At 40.2% G+C, this 22697-nt stretch overlaps 1 protein-coding gene across 3 annotated transcripts in view; it reads right to left on the bottom strand.

The window, feature by feature from the left end:
* FMN2 (formin 2) overlaps window positions 1-22697 on the bottom strand; it is a 345907-nt gene that overhangs the window by 224666 nt on the left and 98544 nt on the right. For all 3 annotated transcript variants that reach the window (XR_011499414.1, XM_070501555.1, XM_070501556.1), the window contains exons 5-6: window positions 10558-12419; window positions 8784-8928 (exon numbers count right to left, since the gene is read on the bottom strand). Coding sequence is in view for 2 of the 3 variants with exons in the window: in XM_070501555.1 (XP_070357656.1) it covers window positions 8784-8928; window positions 10558-12419 (2007 nt within the window). In the remaining variant the exon portion in view is untranslated. The remainder of the gene's footprint in view (window positions 1-8783; window positions 8929-10557; window positions 12420-22697) is intronic.

Below are 22697 nucleotides of genomic sequence, written 5' to 3'. Positions count from 1 at the left end.
CGAACTTAACCACTTGGCCACAGGGCCAGCCCCAATAATTTCTCTCTCTTTATGGATATTCTCAATTTGATGAGACATCGTCATACGTTCCTTTATTCCTCAGAAACAGTTTTCTTGTTTAGAATGGGTGCTTCGACATCTATGTCTGTTAAGTACAACATCTGGGCCCCTCTGAGTAACGTTTCTATTGCCTGTTTATTTGCTCTCCTGTATACAGGTCACGCTTCTTTGTTTCTTTGTATGTCTCGTATTTATTATTATTGAAAACTGGACATTTCCGATAATATATACAGCAACTCTGGATACTGACCTCCCCTTCCCTGCCCCAGAAATTATTGCTTTTGCTGTTTGCTTGTTTATTTGTTTAGTGACTTGGCTAGGCTAGTTCAGTGAAGTCTGTTTCTGCTGCAAGGTCCAATCAGAAGTACCTGCATGCATTCTCCCTTCATGGACTTATCTTTTAGCTTGGTTACCGAGAAGTCACCCATGGGTGGGCATGAGCCATTTATTGGTCAAAGATTATGCTTCAGTCCCTTTAACCACTTAGAGCTTTACCCTTAACCATTTTGTGTGAGGTGGGGGCATGCCTTGGAGGGAGTTTACAGGATTTTTTTCCCCACATTCTGCCAGGAACTATTAACTTGGATTTTCTCTAATTGCTTCTAAGAGCATGGAGCCCTGTGCACGCACACAAGTTCCAAACTGCCAGGAATGACTGAAATTATTTTTAAGCGTGGCTTAGGAGTGTCCCTGGGTCAAAGTAGCCTGTTGTTCAGTCAATGTTTGGACAAAGGTGTGTTTAAGACTCCTGCATCAGTGAAGCTTCCAGTTGGTTTCAATGAGTCTGTATGAGGTTTGGGGAATCATTTTATGGTATCCCGTATCTTACTCTGATTGCTCCTGAGTGGGGGCAGTGTGCAATGCGCACAATGCACAGCCTTCCTGACTTCCACAGTGGACTGTGATCCCTGGAGGGCCCTTCTCAGGTGGAACAGAGCTTCCGCACCAGGAGACTGGGGAAATCAGAAATGCCAGCATCCTGCCTCTCCTAAGGTAAAACCAGAGCCATAGACAGAGATATGGGGAGAGACCCTGTTTTCTTGGCTGCTCATGCCTGGGGTAGAGCTTCCATAATACTTGGTAATGGAGTGGGTCGTGGCTCAAACGCCACAGACTTTAACTGTTCCTATTGAGTTTCAGTAGATTTTCTTCAATGACTGTTTCTCCATTTCCTGTATACCCTTAGGACAATTTCCAGAGACTTTAAATGAGCATTTTTGTTATAATTTTCACCAGTTTAATTGTTGTTTTGCTGGGAAGAGGGCCTGCCAAGCTGCTTGCTCTCACTCTAGAAGGCCCACCTCCAAACAACTTTTTGAAGTAATACTTCAGATAGAGTTTCAAGCTACGAATTTAGTAATTTCAAAAATTCATGTTAACATTTAACAAAAAAAAATAAGCAGAAACGTTAGAAATCCTCATTATGAATATTGTTTTGAAAAATAAATTTATATTTTGGTTTAAATAAAAAAGTTTTAAATTAAAAAAAACTAGAGACCTAAGAACATTAATTTTTCTTCTAAGTCTTAAATTTGTGTCCTCAAATAATTGGAACCATTCTTCAGCTTAGGTCAGACTGAGGGACACTGTGAGCCATCCGACTAGTGTCAGCAGCAAAAGGTAGGAGCTATCATAATTGTAACTATGTAAGTCAAATAAGGAATAAAATTCTCCTTTGCTCTGGGATAACCCAAAATCCTGTTGCTGTCCATGGTAAAGAAACGTACATTCCACTATGCAGCACCAAGACATCAAAATCAACCTCAGGTCTAATTTATCTAAATTCAGTTCTCACTCTTATGTCTAATAAGACAAACCTAAAGACTTTTGGTGGGAGGATGAGAAGGAAACACATTCAGCTACAGAAAATGAAGATCAATAGCCTACATTCACATTCCTTAAACTCTCAGACAGGAGGTTCCCAAACACAGGGGAGCCTGCTAGAATACTGACTGATTTACTACGGCTTTAAACAAGATGCAAGAAAATCTTTCCTCATGGTGCTATTTTCAAAATTCACCCCTTCGTCCTCTCTAGATATCTACATGAAAGAAATCCTTCAAGGCCCACACAGTCTCACCCTAAGTCCAGCCAACATGCTCTAGTCAACTCCTACTCACCCTTTCACAGCACTTGCTCTGGCAGAATGAGCTAATACTGTCTCTCGTGGGTTGTTCTGTAATAAATTAGCCCTCCACAGAACCTCTGTGCTCTCCCTGGGATAGCAGCTTCTTTTCTTTGCCGTACTCTCTCCTGAAACAGATAAACTCTGCTCCCAACAGATCAAGAAAGACATGCAACACTGAAAATAACTGATGCTCCCTCTCTTCTCTTCAGTGTTCCAGGGCTCTCAGAAGTAGCTGCCCTGCTCCATATTAGCAATGCTGGGAAAACGAGCTCCCATCATCTGCTCCAAATAGAATTTAGATGCTGTAAATGACCAAAAGTCTTTCCCTACTTTTGCAAGGATCAGTTTCAGTTTTCACAGACAATCATAATAAAGTAATGAATCTTAAATGAATTTTCCAAACAACTCTTTCTTCAATGGCTATGGCTCATGATAAACAGAACATCCCAGCCATTAAAAACCAATACTCCTTTCTTATATATCTAGTCCAACAGAATCTTAGTATCATCATAGAATAAGACTATAAAGTCCAAAATAATTAACCTTCAGCATCATGATTAAATTTTGTGCAATTCCAACATGCAATTAATCATATATAATTTTCCTCATACATAAACTAGCAAGGTCAAGCATCATTAGCCTAATTATAATTCCCTTTTTTATGCCATTAGTTTTTTTTTTTAAGCCATCTACTTAGAAGTATAAAAACAATTTTTTGGCTGAAAGAAAATTTAAAAATAGAGGTTATTATTGTTGCATTCTTTGAATTGATTGTGTATGCTCTACAAATAGTTATAGGAATAACGTCTTCAAAAAAAAATAATAAATCTTTCAACATCTAAAACAAATCCAGATTCCACAAAACCTATGTTTGTCTAATTATAGCCTTATATTTTGATGTGGTTTTCTATGTAAATACATTTTTTAAGGCTTGCAATAGGAATGTATTCTATTAAAAACAGATGTTATGTTAAAAGTTAGAAAGTACCAAATGTTTATTATGTAGCCCCAGAACAAATATAAATTGTATTATTATAAGATATTTGGTGTTTCAGACATTATTTTAGGTCTTCAGTCTAAAAGACAAATACAGTTGTCCCAATCAACCAAAACACACCCTTTCCAGCTACAACAGGAAAACTTAACCCCAATACAAGAAGCTAGACTTCTACTACTCAGATGATCATTCAGGCCATCAACCCTGTGGACACTGAAATATCCACTAATTATGATAAAACATATTTTTAACCCAAAAATAAAAATTTGTGATAAATACAAGTAAAGCAGAGATCAGATAAAATACATACCCCTTTTTCCTTTTCATACCAATCAATATTACAGCAGCAGACAATATCTGACATATAACACAAATGTTTTCCCAATGACCCAACACAGTAGGAAGAATCCTTTTAATGACAATTACTACTTCATGTAAGAAAACTTAGAGGCATTACACAATACGCTCCCATATAGGAACGTTCAATTATTGAATGCTTTTTTTCCTACTGTTGTTACAAATTTTTGCAACACACAAAAGCCTTTTTAGAGGTTAGGTCAGCAAGCACAAAGATTAAAAAGACCACCAAACGTCTAATTCCTCAACACTTATGTCTGTGCACAATGGGAATTCTAACAAATCCTGTATTACCTCCCCTTCTGATAAGTAGTAGATTTAACTATCTATTTTTCTCATCATATTCCCAGAGGCTGAAGCCCAACAAATATTTAACTATCATGAATCATTTTTCTGTTCCATTCTTTGGACAGAGCATTTTTGTTTGTTTGTTTGATTTTTAATTTTATTTCTGAGGAAGATTAGCCCTGAGCTAACATCTGCCACAATCCTCCTCTTTTTTGCTGAGGAAGACTGGCCCTGAGCTAACATCCATGCCCCTCTTCCTCTACTCTACATGTGGGACGCCTGCCACAGCATGGCTTGCCAAGCGGTGCCATGTCTGTACCCGGGATCCGAACCGGCGAAGCCCAGGCCACTGAAGCAGAACGTGTGCACTTAACCACTGCGCCACCAGGCCGGCCCCTGGACAGAGGATTTTAATCTGATAAATAGAACAGAAGAAACCCAGGAAGAGATTTGTGTTGCATTAAACAGTTATACAAATGTCAGTTATGTATTTAAAAAGCAACACAGGTTCTCCTTATTTGCTCTTGTTGACTACTGTACGCATATTTACATCATGGGTAGCACGACCCTTTACAGACCTTTTAAGCACGATTAGACATTACTTAGTACGTAAAATTAGCCATGTTTTCAGAGAGGGTTCATTTTTGTGTCACGGGGTGAATCAAAAGTGTCATCACTTGACCTCTGGGGAGGTTTACCTACAGTGGCCGAATGCCTCCCATCACTGCTTCTATGCCACCCAGGCAAATGGCCCTCATTTTCACTGCTTACAGAAGCTTATTCATCTCCAGCTCACATCACTCAGATAAACTCTTATTTAACTGGGCCAATGTCATGGTTGGTGGCATCATGGCTTATGTACTTGTCAAAATCTGCTCGAATATGGAAAAGGCTTTAAAAGTAACTCCAAATACAATTTCAAAAGCATATTTAAATGTTGAGCATACATGAAAATCAATACAAACTCAATTCCTTTTACTAACTATTTATTCTGGTCTCCATATAAATAAAATACTATACTTACACTCACATAAAAGATTTCACATCCACACCTATGGCTTAGTGATTAAGAGCACAGCAAGACAGCTGGAGTTTGAATGGAGCCGTGCCCTTGAATGGTAACCTTATTTAATCCGTCTACACCTCAGTTTTCTGTACTATACACTAGGGATGATGATGTCTACCTCATAGGATTATAAGGATTAAACAAGTTAATTTAAGTAGAGTGCTAATAACAATGATTGGCACGTGGTAAACAAAGCACACTCTGCCTTGTGGTTTCCATGGTTATTACTGTTGTGGTCGTTATAATCACCACTATTATTATTACTATTGCTGCTGCTGCGACTACTACTACTGGGTTTACCAAAATATATTTGCTTATAATCTCATTTGACACAGGATTAACCAGAAACTTCTTTTTGAGGCAACTCTTACTATCAAAATCATTCCAAAATTCTCTCACTTTCCTGCTTGTAAGCTTGGGTTAAACTTAATCTTTATCTGAACACGAAAGATCCTTAGGTGACTTAGGGTCATTATCAACGGTAATAATCACTGAATTACCCTGAAGATAGGAGACTGGGCTAAATATTTACTAGCTCTAGAGCATTCCTTAAAAATGGGCCGCTGTGTACACGTGTCAATGGTTAAACGTGGACCTCCTATGAGACTGGTTTTTCTATTTTCCTCTTGATTCCTTAAGAGATGGGGCTGTTGTTGTGTTAGGGTTGATATTTAATTCTGATGAATAAGTGTCACACTCATTTGATTAAGGAGAACTACGTCAATTCACAGTCTGATAAACTCCCATACACCTTCTCAGCTAATCTCCTTATGTTTTGAGGGGGGCCGGGGAGAGGGGAGTTTGGGTCTTTTTGAGGAAGATTAACCCTGAGCTAACATCTGCCACCGATCCTCCTCTTTTTCCTGAGGAAGACTGGCCCTGAGCTAACATCCATGTCCATCTTCCTCTACTTTATATGTGGGATGCCTACCACAGCATGGCTTGACAAGTGGTGTGTAGGTCCACACCCAGGATCCAAACCCGCGAAGCCCAGACCATCGAAGCAGAATGTGGGAACTTAACCACTGTGCCACCGGGCCAGCCTCACTCCTTATGTTTTAATATCCGAAATAAAGAAAGATAAACTAAGAAGTCATCGAAGAACTTAAATGTATCTGCCATGAAAAAAGTATGAAATGCTTTGTCTTAGGTTCCTTGGAGGAAAAAGGATTTAGAAATATAAGATATTCATCCTTACTACTAATCTAGGCATCCAGAAAATAACCCTCTTTCTCCTCATGCCAAACGGCCACATGCCCAGCTAAGGAATCTTCTATTATCACACTGAAAATGTCTCTTCCGAAAGAGTAAAAACAGCACAGGCACCTCATTAAATACCAGTACATTTGACCACAGTCTTACTTTCAAGAAGAAGACAGATCACAGAAAAATTATTTGGCTATTTTTAAATATTTAAAGAAAAACAGAACTTCTAGCTTCCATTGTATATAAGAAGAATTACTTGAAATACCTCCATAAACATATGCCACAGCATTAAAGGCTATTAATTTCACTGGAAATGAATCATGAGGTACCAAAATGTCTGCACAGTCAATCAGTGTACATTTCCCATAAGAAGGGGAACGATTTGCATGCATCCTGAAAATACATTTTCCTTAAACAAAATTTTAAATGTCCCAAGTAGATGGAATGGATAGATTTTTCTTCCAAATACAACAAAGTTAAATAAAACTAGGTTTCTTCAGCAATATATCACTTCACAGATTTTTCTCTCTCCAAAGTACAGAAAAAAATAGTATATCCCTCCAAAAACAGACCTGAAATGCAGAGCTCAATACCAAAACCCAGGCCAAGGAGATGCTGAACAAGCTTATAAAGAGCCATGGTGGAGGCCGTTCCATAAACCCTGGTTGAAGCTGAAGGTTAACAGTAGCATCAGCATCAATAAGTGCAAATTACGATACTGGTGGTCTCTTACCCACAGTTTATGAAACATCTTAGGGACAGAGTGAGGTGATCATGTTGAGATGATGCTCAACACAGATGTGCTGTTCAGATACACAGAGGCCATCTCATGCCAACTAGTTGAATTTGAAGTTGTGATGACTTAGACATAAATCTTATTTGAGTAAGCTAAAAACTGAATACAATGTCAAATCAATCATGAAATCCCATAGTCTCAGGCGTCACAGGCGGCATCTTCCTTAACAGTGTTCACTCAACAAAAAAAGTGGTGACGGGAAGTGGGGAGGGCATGGTTTGCTTTTCTGAGTATTTCACCCCTGGATAAGAGACATCCTGCGTCACATGTGCCCATTCGTCAAAGGACAAGCCTGGCTGCCTCACTCTCCCCGATGTCTGTACTCTCTGCCCATATTTCTCGCCCAGACAGCTTTTCCGTCTCTGATATAGTCCATGAGAAGAGATACGATGACTCAGCCTAAGTGTGCTACATGCAAATATACTGTGGAAAGATCTTAAAAATATTTACCTCTGCCAGAGAAAATGTAGTTTCCATTTACTTTTATTCCCCTTAACACTGCCAGCTTGGCCGTATTAATTACTACAAGAAGAATGATTTTCTGGCTTTTCATCATCACTAGGCATAGTCACTGATATTTATAAAGTCTTCCTCCCTCAGTCAGCTGGTTTAGTAGTTAAACAAATATTTATTCAGTGCCTACACACTGTGCCAGGTATTGTCCAATTTACCATAGTCCTTGACCTAAGGTCACCAGCAACCAGCTATAATGAATAAATGGTTCTAAAAAATTCAACCGCATAATGTTTGGGATTGCATCATTATTAGATTAATAGAAATGCCTGGGGTGAGTCTGCCCACCCACTCAGTTAGAGGTTCAGGGATCTAGCTGTCCCATTCAAATCCATGCCTTCCTGGCTGGATATGGCAGAATCCATCTCGTAGGAGTTGTCTGCTCTGAAATAAATATCAATGGGAACAACTCTGGGTCGTATGTCCAGCTACAACTTCTAGGTCAGAGGCAAAAATCCCAGGAATCACCCCATTAGTCACCACTCATCTAAGGACATTGGGCCAGGAGATCACTGGGGATTTGGGGCCTCATTTCTCTCCCTTTCCCTGACCCCAAGAGACTGAGCTTCTTGCCTCCACGCACTCTTTCCCCAACCCTGTAAAAGTTAAGAAATGCAGCAGCTCCGCATTTCAGGATGAAGGATGGGTGCCAACAGTAATAGTTTCTATCTGGGGTTCATTATTGTGGAGTTTTACTAAACTTTCCTGAATGACACCCTTGATAAATGTACAACAATATCATTTCACGATCAAGTCCACCGGGTGGATCAGTTGAAAAATGTTGCTTGTAAACGTTTTTCTCCAAATGTACTATTCTTTCTTATTATGAATCAAGTGTCACAGGATAGATCAAAGGATCGAACACAGAATGGAGATGTTGGAACTGGATTCAAGATTTTCTTCCATGTGTCAAGCACAGCGTGATGATTTAGCTGGGTTCTACAGAGACCCGCTTCAGTTATGATGCACCAAAATACCAAACATGTTATCAGTTACTGAGGACTGGACTTTTTGTTTTCCTTTGACTACTTTTACCTCTCTTTCCATCCATAGTAGCGCATCTCAGATGGATTTCAATCAAGTGACAGTTTATTTCTAGACAACTAATTCTGGAAACAGGCAATTGCTGAAATTTTGGAAACAAATGAGGCTACAAATAGTCAGGACATGATCCCTTGGTGGAGATGATTATTTGTTGTTCTATTTGGGATAGTCTTACTTAACCACATGTTCTAAGATTCTAACCTCTGCTATCTGCTAAAGGACTGTGGAGCTTACACAGCCCAGAAAATGATCCCAAAGTTTTTTACTAATGCAAGTTCACACTTATGCCCCAAACACTGTCAATTTCAAAAAACACACGAATACTCACTTGTTTGGCCTTGGTCTTTGTGATGGTGTCAGAGATAGGTTTCTTCCTCTCCTTCACAGCAGTTTTAGAAAATAATTCCTCAAATTCGTGACAATCTATGGATGGCTCTTCAATTTTTTCCCAAATAAGTGAAGGACTGGAGTCTCTAAAGTTAAGCAAAAGACCAATGAAAGAGCCATTGCACTGAACTACAAGATACCATGGTGGGTATAAAAAGAAAGGAAGAAGGGAAGCAAAGAGGGCAGAAGAGGGAAGAAGGATGGAAGGAAGTCAGGAGGTCAGGAAAGAAGGAAGCATGGGCGAGAGGGAGGGAGGAGGCAAATGGGGACGGGATGGAAAAAGGAGGGAGAAATTCAACCGTAGGAAAAGGAGCAAAGAATATTCTTTTTCCTTAACACCACCATTTGTTTTATCAGTTTGATGAGAAAGTTAAAATGTCATCAATATATAATGAAACCTTTGCCTAGAAATAATAATTTCCAGGAATTCTCAGTTACCAAGTCACTGTATAAAAACATAAAAAGAAAACATAGAAGAAAAACCTCTCTCAGTACAGGCTATACAGACAAGAAATGTCTGATATCTCACAATCCCAGCTTGACTCATTGTGGATTATTTACGGGTTAAGAAAGAAATCATTTCATGATCCAGGCCTCTGCCATCTCTCTACCACTTCCCATCATCCATTGTTATCTGACTTCTCAGTGACTGTAGATTCATATAATACCACCTAAAAAGGGAAGATCCATTTTTAAAAAATGCAAACATGAACAAAACCAAAGAACTTCATATTATTTATCTAGATAAAAGGAGTGTAGGCCACAGTTTGAAATGATGCACATATACGTGACATGGCAACTATACAGAGAGCAAGCTGCAAAGAGGGAAGCATCAAAATAGACTCTTCTCCTCAATGTGATTCAGTGAAGAGAAAATTAATAAAAGAAAGGAGAACAAGCCTGGTAAATATCCTCTTTTTCTCAGTGCACACCACATCACACACAAAAAAATTCAAGGAATCAGGAAAAGTTAGAACAAGGAAGGCAAGTGAAGCTTAAAGTGTGTGTTTTTCCTGCCACCGGCACATTCCACAGTCACATTATCACAGCACTGTCCCCAGGGTCAGGGGACACAGGCTATGGACTCTGCATGAATAAGTGATGCACCACCAGCATACCTGGTGGGAAGTGTCCTTTTATAAATATCATTCCCAGTATGGTTTTATGACTTCACACTGTGTCGCCAATCCTCTACAGAAGTGCCATGAAATTCTCAAAAGTAAATTATTTCACACGTGGGGTGTGGACGCATGCTTTTTGTGTAGTACTTTCTGAAGAGAAAAACTACTGTCAACAAAATGGATGAGTAAAACAAGAAGGCACCTTCCAAAGGGCGAGGGAAACCTCCTGGGGACTCAGCGCATCTAAGGGTTTGAGTTAATTTCTAAGCTATTTGTCAGGGGGAGGTTCTGCAACAAGGCAATACAGCATGCATGCTAAGAAAACTCTGTCCCTCTATCTGTCAAAGATCGATCAATAACTAGACAGACATCTGCACATCTTCTACATTGACACATATGTCACTTCTCTCTTTGATACTTCTGGAGAAAAGTCTAAAATTTTAAATAACAGATTGCTTCACTAAATATTGATGTAAAAATCTACAGTTAGAGCAGTACTTAAAAGTACATTAAACTGTAATTTTCCCAACAGTTTTAAAGGAAATGCTTCCCTCGCATTGACAACTGTGCACAGACGTGCTCCTGTCATGTTACCTTCTGCTCTGCAGCTGAATCCTCGTCCAGTACAGAGGCTTCATGGGCCGACAAGGCTCTATGGGCCGCTTCCTACTCCCTTTGTCCTGGTTCATCCCTAAGCCAAACAGGCCCGTTGGCAACGGGGGAGGAAGAAATCCGCACACTTGTGGCGTTGGTAAAGTGCTACCCCCAGCTTGTGGGGCAGGTGGAAGGCCTGATCCCGGAAGCAGGGGAGGTGGTGGGGGTGGGGGGATGCCTGTTCCAGGATGGGGAGGGGGAGCTGGAGCAGGAGGAATCCCCATACCTGGCAGAGGAGGAGGTGGGGGGATCCCAACTCCAGGCAAAGGAGGGGGAGGAGGTATTCCCACTCCAGGAAGAGGGGGGGGAGGAGGTATTCCCACTCCAGGAAGAGGTGGGGGAGGAGGTATTCCCAGTCCAGGAAGAGGTGGGGGAGGAGGTATTCCTACTCCGGGAAGAGGTGGGGGAGGAGGTATTCCCACTCCGGGAAGAGGTGGGGGAGGAGGTATTCCTACTCCAGGAAGAGGTGGCGGAGGAGGTATTCCCACTCCAGGAAGAGGTGGGGGAGGAGGTATTCCCCCTCCGGGAAGAGGCGGGGTAGGAGGTATTCCCACTCCGGGAAGAGTGGGGGGAGGAGGTATTCCCATTCCGGGAAGAGGTGGGGGAGGAGGTATTCCCATTCCAGGAAGAGGTGGGGGAGGAGGTATTCCCATTCCAGGAAGAGGAGGGGGAGAAGGTATTCCCATTCCAGGAAGAGGTGGGGGAGGAGGTATTCCCATTCCAGGAAGAGGAGGGGGAGAAGGTATTCCCATTCCAGGAAGAGGAGGGGGAGAAGGTATTCCCATTCCAGGAAGAGGTGGGGGAGGAGGTATTCCCATTCCAGGAAGAGGAGGGGGAGAAGGTATTCCCATTCCAGGAAGAGGAGGGGGAGAAGGTATTCCCATTCCAGGAAGAGGTGGGGGAGGAGGTATTCCCATTCCAGGAAGAGGAGGGGGAGAAGGTATTCCCATTCCAGGAAGAGGAGGGGGAGAAGGTATTCCCATTCCAGGAAGAGGTGGGGGAGGAGTTATTTCCTCACCAGGCAAAGGTGGGGGAGGGGGTGGCAGCATTTCTGTACTAGGTAGAGGAGGAGGGGAAGGGATTGCTGCACTGGGCAGAGCAGGCCCTGTCATGCCAGGGAGAGGGGGAGGCGGGGCAACCGCCATGCCCAGGCCAGGCAGGGAGCTGGAGGACTCTGTGCAAGGCAGAGGTGGTGGGGGTGGGATGTTACAGCCGTTTTCAAAGGAGGAGAAAACATAGTGTTCATGGCTGGTTTCAAACTCAGTATGAAGAGAAGGATGGGAAGGCTGTGACCCAGCCTGTCCTTGACCGTCAGAACATGGAAGGGATGGAGGTGGTGAAGGCCGAATGGACTGATGTGTGTCAAGCTGTAGTGATATTCGCCTTGGAGACACAATCAAAGAAATCTCTGAACAGAATTTTGTCTGAGGTCCAGAAGGAGAGGAAGGCACAGCAGAGTCTCCATGTTCAGCCCCAGGTGGGCACGGAGGAGACGCTGGCAGTGCATCAACAGAAGGCAGTGTCGGTATTCCGCCCTCTTCTGTTGGAGATGTCTGGATTGACTTTGCCTGTAAAATCCTTTGATGCTGTACATCCTTTTCTCCTAACCTGAGAGCTTCAAGACACACATCTTCTGAGGGTGCCAAGCCATTCTGAATCCCATGATGGCCACTCGTCATCTCCATGTCCACAGTGGGGTAGTGCTTCTCTAGTTCAGCTATTTTGGTCCTCAGATCCTCAATGGTCTGTTCCAGCTGCTGAATTACAGTTGCCTGTCCCTCAGACCTCATGTCAAAAACTTCCTGAGGGGCAATACAGACAGACATAGTTAAATATAAAATAAGCAATAATCCAAGTGTCAGAAAAAAAGACTGCAAAATATATTTGTTTAATACTTCCAGAAAGATCCCTCCACAGAAAGATATGATTAGTATTTCTATGTGTCCCCTCTTTTCCACCCTTGGATTTCAAAGTGATTTGTACATATTACCATAAAATCTTAAGTCCCTTGTTTGCCTAATCTTTGAACAACACCATTGAAGACGAGTAGATCTCTGAGAAGAGGGAAGAAAATTCTGAGTGACAAACCAATTTATTTCCAAGACAGTCTTCTCTCTTCCCTTTCTAGTAAATTTGCCATTAGAATGTTCACGAAAGACATTTCAAATCCTAAGTTTTAAAGGTAATCACTACCTTTTCAGAGTAATCACTGAAAGAGTCCCCAATAAGATTATGTGAAATAACTTTTGACATCCACATGGCCATGTGCATACATCTTACGTGCACGTGTCATATCACTTATATCATGTTTACTATAATTTTAATATTTCACCCAAGGCATTTCAGAAAGTGATACCTTATGTCTTTCCACAATTTATAAAGATGGCTGATAATAACTGTGCCATTGTTTGGGTCACCTCATGTCTAAATGGTGTCTTCCTCTCCCAAGGCACACAATCGACCAGGAGTCCTTTAAGGAAAAAATGCTTTGGGTGGAAAAAAGGGGAAAGCCCTGTGAATAAACTAAATATGAATAACAGATGAGTAAAAAGAAAAGAGAAGAAGAAGGAAGGGGTAAAGAAAAAGGAGTAAAAAAGGAATAGGTAGAGGAGAAGGGAGGACAAACTCAAGCCGTGTGAAGCTACAATGTCAGACGAAGGCTCACACAGACCTGGACTTGCTCACTCAAGGGTAGGATGAAAGGTAAAGAGAGAGTGAGAGAGTTCTTGTGCCAAGAACCACTTCTCCAGAGTGTCCCAGGGCTTTTCAAAGATGATCCCAATAGGGGCCACCATAAAGAGCCACAGTCCACAGGCATGTACATCTATTATCTTCTCCACATGGTGACTGAGGCTGACACACCACACCTGCTCTTTAAATATTATGAAAGAATAATTAAGAGGTAATATAAAGATAATATTAAGTGTAAAACTAAACTCTTATCCTGCTTGCCCATGGTTAAACTCTGGACCCAAGAAAAGTCTCCACAAGATTGAAACAGTAACCAAAAATCTCCCAAAAAGCAAATGTCCAGGACCAGAAGACTGCTCTGGTGAATTCTACCAAACATTCAAAGAAGATTTAATACCTGTCCTTCTCAAACTCTTCCAAAAAATTGAAAAAGAGGGGATGCTTCCTAACTCATTTTATGAGGCCAACATTACCCTGATACCAAAACGAGAAAAGGACAACAAGAAAAAAAGAAAATTACAGGCCAATATCACTGGTGCACATAGATGCAAAAATCCTCAACAAAATATTAGCAAATTGAATACAATACATTAAAAGGATCACACACCACAATCCAGTGGGATTTAGTTCAGGAATGCAAGGATGGTTCAATATCAGCAAAGCAATCAACATGCTACCTCACATTAACAAAATGAAGAATAAAAATCATCTGGTTATCTCAAGAGATGCAGAGAAAGCATTTGACAAGATTCAACATATATTTATGATAAAAACTTCCAATAAAATGGATAAAGAAGGAAAGTACCTCAATATAATGTAGGCCATATACGACAAACCTAGAGCTAATATCATACTCAATAGTGAAACGCTGAAAACTGTCCCTCTAAGAACAGGAACAAGACAAGGATGGGTGCTCTCACCACTCTTATTCACCATAGCATTGGAAGTCCTAACCAGAGTAATCAGGCAAGAAAAAGAAGTAAAAGACACACAAATTGGAAAGGAAGAAGTAAAACTGCCACTTTTTGCAGATGACATGATTTTATATACAGAAAACCCTAAAGAACCCACCAAAAAACTATTAGAAATAATAAATACAGTAAAGTTGTAGGGTACAAAAACAATATACAAAAATCACTTGAGTTTCTATAGACTAACAACGAACTAGCAGAAAGAGATATCAAGAAAACAATCCCATTTATAATTGCAACAACAAAAAGAATAAAATACCTAAGGGATAAGTTTAATCAAGGAGGTGAAAGATCTGCACTCTGAAAACTACAAAACATTAATGAAAGAAACCAAAGAAGACACAAAGAAATGGAAAGACTCTCCATAGTCATGGATTGGAAGAATTAACATAGTTAAAATGTCCATATTACCTAAAGCAATCTACAGATTCAATGGAATCCCAATCAAAATCCCAATGGTATTTTTCATGCAAATAGAGCAAAGAATCCTAAAATTTATATGGAACAACAAAAGATCCTGAATAGCCAAAGGAATACTGAGAAAAAAGAACAAAGCTAGAGGCATCACAATCCCTGATTTCAAAGTATACTACTAAGCTATAGTAATCAAAACAGCATGGTAGTAGCAGGAAAACAGACAGATAGATCAATGGAACAGAACTGAGAGCCCAGAAATAAACTCACGTGTATATGGACAGCTAATTTTTGACAAATGAACCAAGAACATATAGTAGAGAAAGCAAAGTTTCTTTAATAAATAAGCTTGGAAAAACTGGACGGTAACAAGCAAAAGAACAAAACTAGCCAATATCTTACAACATATACAAAAATTAGCTCAGAATGGATGAAAGACTTAAACGTAAGACCTGAAATCATAAAACTCCTAGAAGAAAACACAGGCAGTACACTCTTTGACATCAGTGACACTTTGACACTCTTTGACAAAAAATTTTAAAATACTATTTTGAAAGGATACATGCACGCCTATGTTCATTGCAGCAGTATTTACAATAGCCAAAACATGGAAACAATCTAAGTGTCCAATGGCAGATGAATGGATAAAGAAGATGTGGTAGATACATATATAGATATAGATACATACGTATATATCTATATCTATATATATACACATACACACACACAATGGAATACTACTCAGCCATAAAAAACAAAAGATGAAATCTTGCCATTTGTGACAACGTGGATGGACCTTGAGGGAATTATGCTAAGTGAAATAAGGCAGAAAGAGAAAGACAAATACTGTATGATTTCACACATACGTGGAAGATTGAAAACAACCACCACCACCACCACCACACACATACATACAGAGAACAGACCGGTGGTTACGAGAAGGGAAGGGGAGTAGGGAGAGGACGAAACAGGTAAAGGGGGTGAACTTATGGTGACAGATGGAAACTAGACTTTTGGTGGTGAACACAGTGTACCGTATACAGAAGTCAAATTACAACGATGCACACCCTCAAATCTATCTAATGTTATAAACCAACGTTATCTCAATTAAAACAAAAAGAAAAACAAAGTCTCCACAAAATAAAAGTAAACCTTTTCTTTACTCTTTTTTAAACCCAAAACAAACACCTAAACCATCTGGAGTGGAGAAACTGCAGATGGACAAGACAGAAAAGGGTATTTACTATAAAGGAAGCATCTTTGGTGCTATTGGTATATTTGCTGTGAATCGATAGCTAGTTTTTTCCACAAGGGTAGGGAATGTACAGATTTACTAGTCTTAATCCTAACCCCTGTTGCTTCTTCCCTAAAAACTCTATTTTTAACCACAACATGTAACTTGCTGACGATCAATTACAAAGCTTATTGAGAGCTGAAAAGAAACTGCAGCTTCAGAAACACAGCCCTTATACAAAGTACTTTATTTTTCTATAATCAAAAATACCAAGTAGCCTTTACTGTGGGAGGAAACTAATTTACTTTTCAACTAGTAAAGGAGAGTAACACACTTTAAATAGTTAAGCAAAACTTTGAGAGACTTTTTATTTATATCTAAATAGAGGTATTCATATATACATATTTAATACTTTGTCACCATTTTCACCAATGTCTATACAAAAAACTAAAGTACTACAATACAAAGTTTGAGAAATCATGCCATATAATTTCTAGATAGTCTACGGTAAAAGAAATAACTATAATAAGCAACTTCTAATATCCTGTTTGGCCACTGTACTTAATTCCACTCTCCAATTATGATGCAAGAGGAAACCAGAAGCCAAAAAACTAGCGCCCAAATTCATCCTAATAAAAAGTACAACTGCTTGGCATGTCTTCCTTATCCTGGATGAGTAAAAGGTATAGATTATTTTCATTTTTCCAGCATAACCTTAAAAGTGACCTTTAAGCCTTAATAAGTATATTTTTAGTTATCCTGGTACATAAACAGGGCTCTCATTTTCCCATTTATATAATGATAGTATAAAAAGATTAGTTGATGAAAGGCATGCAAGAAGTAAACTCTGGAAGAGTTTTCCAAAATTCAATTCTTAAATGTTATTGCCTAGGCCAGCTCTTTTTCATCACAGATTTGAATACAGTGAAAGCATTATAAAGAATAAAGGACATGAAGAAGGAGGAGGAAGAGGAAGAGGAGGAAGTGGAAAGGGAGACACTGATCCTAAATCCTAACAACCTAGCCCAATAGCAATTACTACACGTCGCTCTGCATGGATGGATTTATGCCCCCACATTTACAAGCCAACTAGTCCAACACAGCGCCCAAAGCCAATGATCATAGGAGTCATCGTACCAGTGACTGGAAAGATTCCTGGGACTTTTATCCTTCCTAATTATTTATACAGCCAGTAGGAACAAGGCAAATGAGTATCCCATTACACATGACAATTAGGACCGGAAAAAAGACTTCTTTTATGAGAATCAACTTAAGACAATTTGGCAGTTACTTTGGATTGGCTCTCCCAACCTTCAGCTCCTTCTCTGCTCCTACGTACAGAAGCGGGAAGAAAGACTACATTGACAGACTCCCTTGCAGCTGAGTTCACCCGGTTAGATGCAGTCACACAGAGATTTAGAAAGTGGACTGAGGTAGGGGCCATACTCTTGTGTGCCGTGACTTTCTGTTAGGGATCAAGGTCTGCTAACTTGAGGCTGCTCTGGGACAACATTCCAATGTCTACTCTCTGATTTCCAGTGGTGGCCTCAAAGGTTTTAGCTTCCCTGGTAGACCAGCCATATACAATTCCTTTGAAAAGTTTCAGCCTAGAAGTAAACCTTCAAACTTCCTAACCTTTCCATGAAAAAACTAATTTTATATCAAGTAAACCCTTCTGTTCAACATATCTAGCAGGGTTTCTGGTTCCTTCAACAAAGCCTGACTGATACAATCACATACCAATATTTCAGAGTAACTTGTGGGGGGAAAAAGCTCTTCCTGTAAGCTGCCTGAGGTGATCTCTGAAAATGTTTGCTACTCACTTGACCCCGAAAACCCCACACACTCATCCAAATTAACATGTTCAAATCTTCATGTTCACTTTAAGAACATTCCTGAAAGTGCCCAGGCCATCAAGGGTACACATATGGGAAAAGCTATCTGAAAGTATCTGAAAGACGTCACCTTACAGAAGCAATGTGTGCCACTCCACTGTCACAGACGTGGAGCTGGTAGGTGCACACCAGCAAACAGTGGGGCTGGACATAGGGTCAGTGGCCAAAAAGGAGTGAATTTTTGCTGCACATGCTTAAAAATGCAGCAAGGAATGCTGAACTTAAGGGTTTAGATGCAGATTGAGCACATCCAGGTAAACAAAGCCCCAGGATGCACCACCAGGCTTAAGAGCTCACGGTCACATTCACCCGTACCTCTTGCCACCATTGAGATGTCCTTACTGAAAAAGAAGTGATTCTTCCTAAACCCGAAGAGGAGACCGCACAGAAAAAAAGATATCCCAGAAGAAAATGAAAAACAAAAATGTACAGCCCAGGAACAAATTCAGTATGAAATAAATGCAAATAAAAGTTTAAAAAACTGGGGAAAAAAAGAAATTAAAAATTAAAAACTACATCACCTTATTTGTAAAAAGTATTTTTTATCATAAAGGTAAGCGTGAACAAACTGTTAGAATTAAAATGACTCAAGTGTTAATTTTTTTCAGTGGAAATTTCCTGACCGAAGTATATGATGCCAGGGATGACGTCTTTTATGAAAAGATGGTCACTTTTTGTAGCATTTGAGTTTATCAGTTTTCCCAGCGGCCTCTGACAATCCTCTGATATGCAAATTCATCTTTTTGGCATATATGTCATATCATCCTCACCAAACTAACAAACTCTGTCAGGTGCTCATTAATCACTTACTTTTCATATGATTCAGATTCCCACTATCACCTTCCCTGACCTTTAGGAAATCCTACAACTTCTGCGAGATTAAGAATTTCACCTTACACTGTATTTGTATCATGCGGTTTAAAAGACCCAAAAATCATTCATAGACAGACCCTGCCCAAAATAAGCATGGTGGATTATGAAAGATGATCTTTGTTAAGTGAGGAGGGATTTGGGTTGGATCTAATTTTATAAGTAGTCAATTTATTACAGTATATTGTTATGTTTTACTTATTTTTTAAATAAAATGATAACTGAGGGCACTCAGATAATAAAAAGTTGAGAAAATAAGGAATTGATCTACTCCATAAGCTTCAAAGGTTTTCAAATGTAAGCTACAATAAGAACCAGAACTAAGAAATGGCAGAGGAAATAGAGATAAGAGGATGAAATTCCAAAACTGAATCCATAATAATATGGCAATGGCTGCCTTGTGGTGCCAAGACGGCAGGGAAGTCAAAGAATTCATGAAGAAGATAAAGAACAGACTGCAAGACAAAAGACTGAAATTTTTAGAGAGAGAATTTCTACCAGGACATTACAGCTAGAGAACAGAGAAGAGAAGCAGGAGTGAGAGGCTATCTTCTTCCTACATTACTCCCACTGTAGTGAGAACAAAAAACCAATTTGCTGAAATCTTTATTCCCCTTTATGACCCTCTCTTTACCTGCAAAATCCCAGCCCTGAATCAATGTAACAATCCTCCTTTTCCGTTCCAGGGAAACAGAGCAATTAAGTTCACCTCAAACCTCAACTTACCAGCCTTTAATAAGGCCGGCCATCCATCTTACAGAGGAGCCAGATGTAGGTAGGATTGTTGGTTCTGAATTCAGTTAAGTATTTTCAAAGACGCTTATCTGGCCTTCCTTCTCCAGGGCTATCAGTGAAGGGCTGGCTGACTCTCGGAGAGGACTGGCTCACAGTCAGCTGGGGCATTTTCTGTGGAGCTCTCTAGAGAAGGCTGCATTGCTTGTCAGCAGCAAGAGTTGATTTCTATACTGGCTATTTTTTTTAGTTTTTTTCCAAGATTTATAAAGAAATTTACAGGGTAAATATTAGTCATTCTCAAGAAAAACTGTTATCTATTCTCCGCCCATTTAAGCAAACATTGTCCTCTCAGGGCCCACCCACAGACAAAGCCCAGATTTAACCTCTAAGAGGCTGCCAGGCACTCTGTGGTCCACGGAAACCCCTCTAGTTGGGAGCCTGCTCCCTGTGTCCTGTGCCTGGCACGTGATCTTCCATCTCTTCAGAGTACAACTAGACAGAGGCCTATCAGATCCTCAAAGGACTCGACATTGGAGAAAGGTACCTTTCATTATCATTAGACTTCTACACTTTTCAAAAAGGCTCTCAGCATTTCCAGTAATTGTGCAATAGTTTACCTAACGCTAACGGTTCTCACTCTTAAAAATTAGAATAAATTTCAAAAAGGAAAAAAGCGATTTTTACTACTTTGTACAGAATCTGTATAATGGGTGCATCCTTATAAATGGAGGCAAGATAAATTTATTTTGGTTATCCAACACAGTAAGTAATTTACTTTATATATTACCAATTTTGAAATTGTTTTTAAAAGTATTGCTTCAAACTCCTAAATCATTACAAGTGGTAGACTCTGCCATCCACTTTGGCTGAACAATTATATACAATAAGTCAGCCAAAATTCTTCCATTCCTGTATAATTTTATATGTGGGTGGTGATGGTTAGGGCTTATAAATTGTTTGAACACTTGCATATCACAAAATACAAGTGGCCATTAAAAAATAAAACGTTCACCAAAAATATTTTTCCAAATACAAGATTATCTGATTCCCAGAAAAAGAAAACATTACTGTAACATTAAGGCTAAAACTGTCAAAAAGGAAGCCAAGATACACTCAAGTAAAGCTTTTGCTGAAAAGTTAATTTGTTCATCTTTGAAACCTTATCATGTTTATTATGTAAGCAAGATACTTTCAGAGCCTAGAATTTAAAAACCGCTTATTGGTAAGTTAACACTGTGATTATTTATTTTGTAAATGTTAATATGAGATACGTAATTCATTTTCTACCATACTCAGATTTTCAAGTTCTGCTAAATCTGAGGCCACGTTACTGGCAAGTTAGGATACCTCTAGACATCTGTAAAGTATGAATCCTACACAGAAGCATATAAATTCTCTGTCAGGTTCTAAATTCTAAACATTCTAAGGTCTTGGAACAAACCAATGGCATTCCAGATTTACAACAGGCCTATACATGCTATACATGATCCTATAGGAAGAAAAATCCAGATTTTAAATAGAGAAGATTACGTACAAAAATAAAGTACAATTTCAAGTCAAAGGGAATTTCAAGAAACAGGGGACTCTCAGAAGACAAGGTAAGTGGTAAATAACTCACCAAGGGCTCTCTAAAGTAGAACGTACTGTGGAAAAAAAGAGCTTCGCACACAGAGAGCTGAAATGGCATCTCTGGAATCCTTCCCATGAAACAGATGCTGAAGTTTTTCCTTAAACTGAAAATGCATCTGATCCTCCACACACATACCACCTCCTGCCTTGCCGTTTAGCTGGGCATGGTGATGTGCTGGAATTGTTTTTCTAATTCATTGGCTCTTAAACGTGATGGGCACCAGAAGCACCTGGAGGCCTTGCTGAAACCCAGACTGCTGGGCCTGTCCCAGGGCTTCTGGTTCACTATGTCTGGGTGATGGCCTGAGAACTGGCACTTCTACCAAGTTCCCAGGTGATGCTGATGCTGCTGGGCCAGGGACCACATTTGAGAACCACAGCCAAACTGATACCCCAGATATGGTTCCCAAATCCATGATTTCAACCTCTGGCTGCTGCTTTTCCTTTATCACATTGGCACCTTAGTTCAGAACCTCCTCACCTCACAGTGGGAATACCTGGAGAGTTACTGGCTGGTCCTCCTTTCCCGCTCTGTTCTCCCTTTCCCTCTCAATACTACATTCTCTTGCCAGGTAACTGTTCCTTAAAGGACAGCTCATCATAGTACTTCCTTGCTCAAAAACTCAGGGCTCTTCTGCTGAGCACAAGGCATTTTAAAATTCTTTACTTGGCTCAGAAGGTCTTTAGTAGCCTGTAAAATGTGGACACCTGTTACTTCCTCTGCCTACTGCAAAGGGGTACTGTAAGGATGACACAAGGTGCAGTCCGCTCTCATTATTCACAGCCGTTACTCTATAAAGTCAGCGTGACACAGTGACTACGACCCACTGCTGCTAGGGGGAATCCTGCCAGCCTTCCATCATATTTTCTTCAATTGATTAACACCTAACCTTGTTTCCCGTGTGTTTCTGTTTAAAGTCATCTCATTTAATATATAGAAATGGATCAAATATATAAGCTAAATGTATATATATTTAATATCGAACACACGTATTTCCTCTGTAGGGCATGTCACAGCCTCATTACCCTGAGGAACAGCACAGCAGCACTGCACGTGGGGGACATTTTCAACAGCAAAAGCACAAAAAGACAAGAAATGCGGCACTAAATAGACTGCAAGAAGGACATCTGTTTTACAGTCTGAGCTGCAACAAGCAGGCAGAGGGTCGCCTTGCCCCCTCTCAGCTGGGAACATGCACGTCAGGGGACTCAAATTTCTCACCACTTTGGGCATGTCTGCAAATGAACGTGAAAGCCCCTGAGTGTCGATTTGGGGGCTGCAGTATATTTTAGCTGGCAGGCCAGTGTGCAAACACAGAAATTACAAGTAAGGAGGGTAAACTGCATCATGAAAGCAACTTTTCGAAATCAGAGTATTGCTCAGATCTAACAGCAATGATGACAACATAACAGCTAACATTTTAGTGCCTACTATGTGCCAGGAGCTCTTCTAAGCACTTTACATAAGTTAATGCATTTAAATCTCACAAAACTCTATTAGACGAGTTACTATTACCCCATTATACAGATGAGGAAACTAAGGCTCAGTGAGTAAATGCTTTGCATAGGTTCCCAGTGAAAAGTGGAGTAACTGGCATTTGTGTCCAGGTACACTGGTTCAAAGCCCACGTCCTCAGCCAC

The sequence above is a fragment of the Equus asinus genome, chromosome 30, assembly GCF_041296235.1.
Source record: "Equus asinus isolate D_3611 breed Donkey chromosome 30, EquAss-T2T_v2, whole genome shotgun sequence".
Lineage (NCBI taxonomy): Eukaryota > Metazoa > Chordata > Mammalia > Perissodactyla > Equidae > Equus > Equus asinus.
The sequence above is the reverse complement of the archived record's forward strand: the minus strand, read 5'-3'. Positions and strand labels throughout refer to the sequence as shown.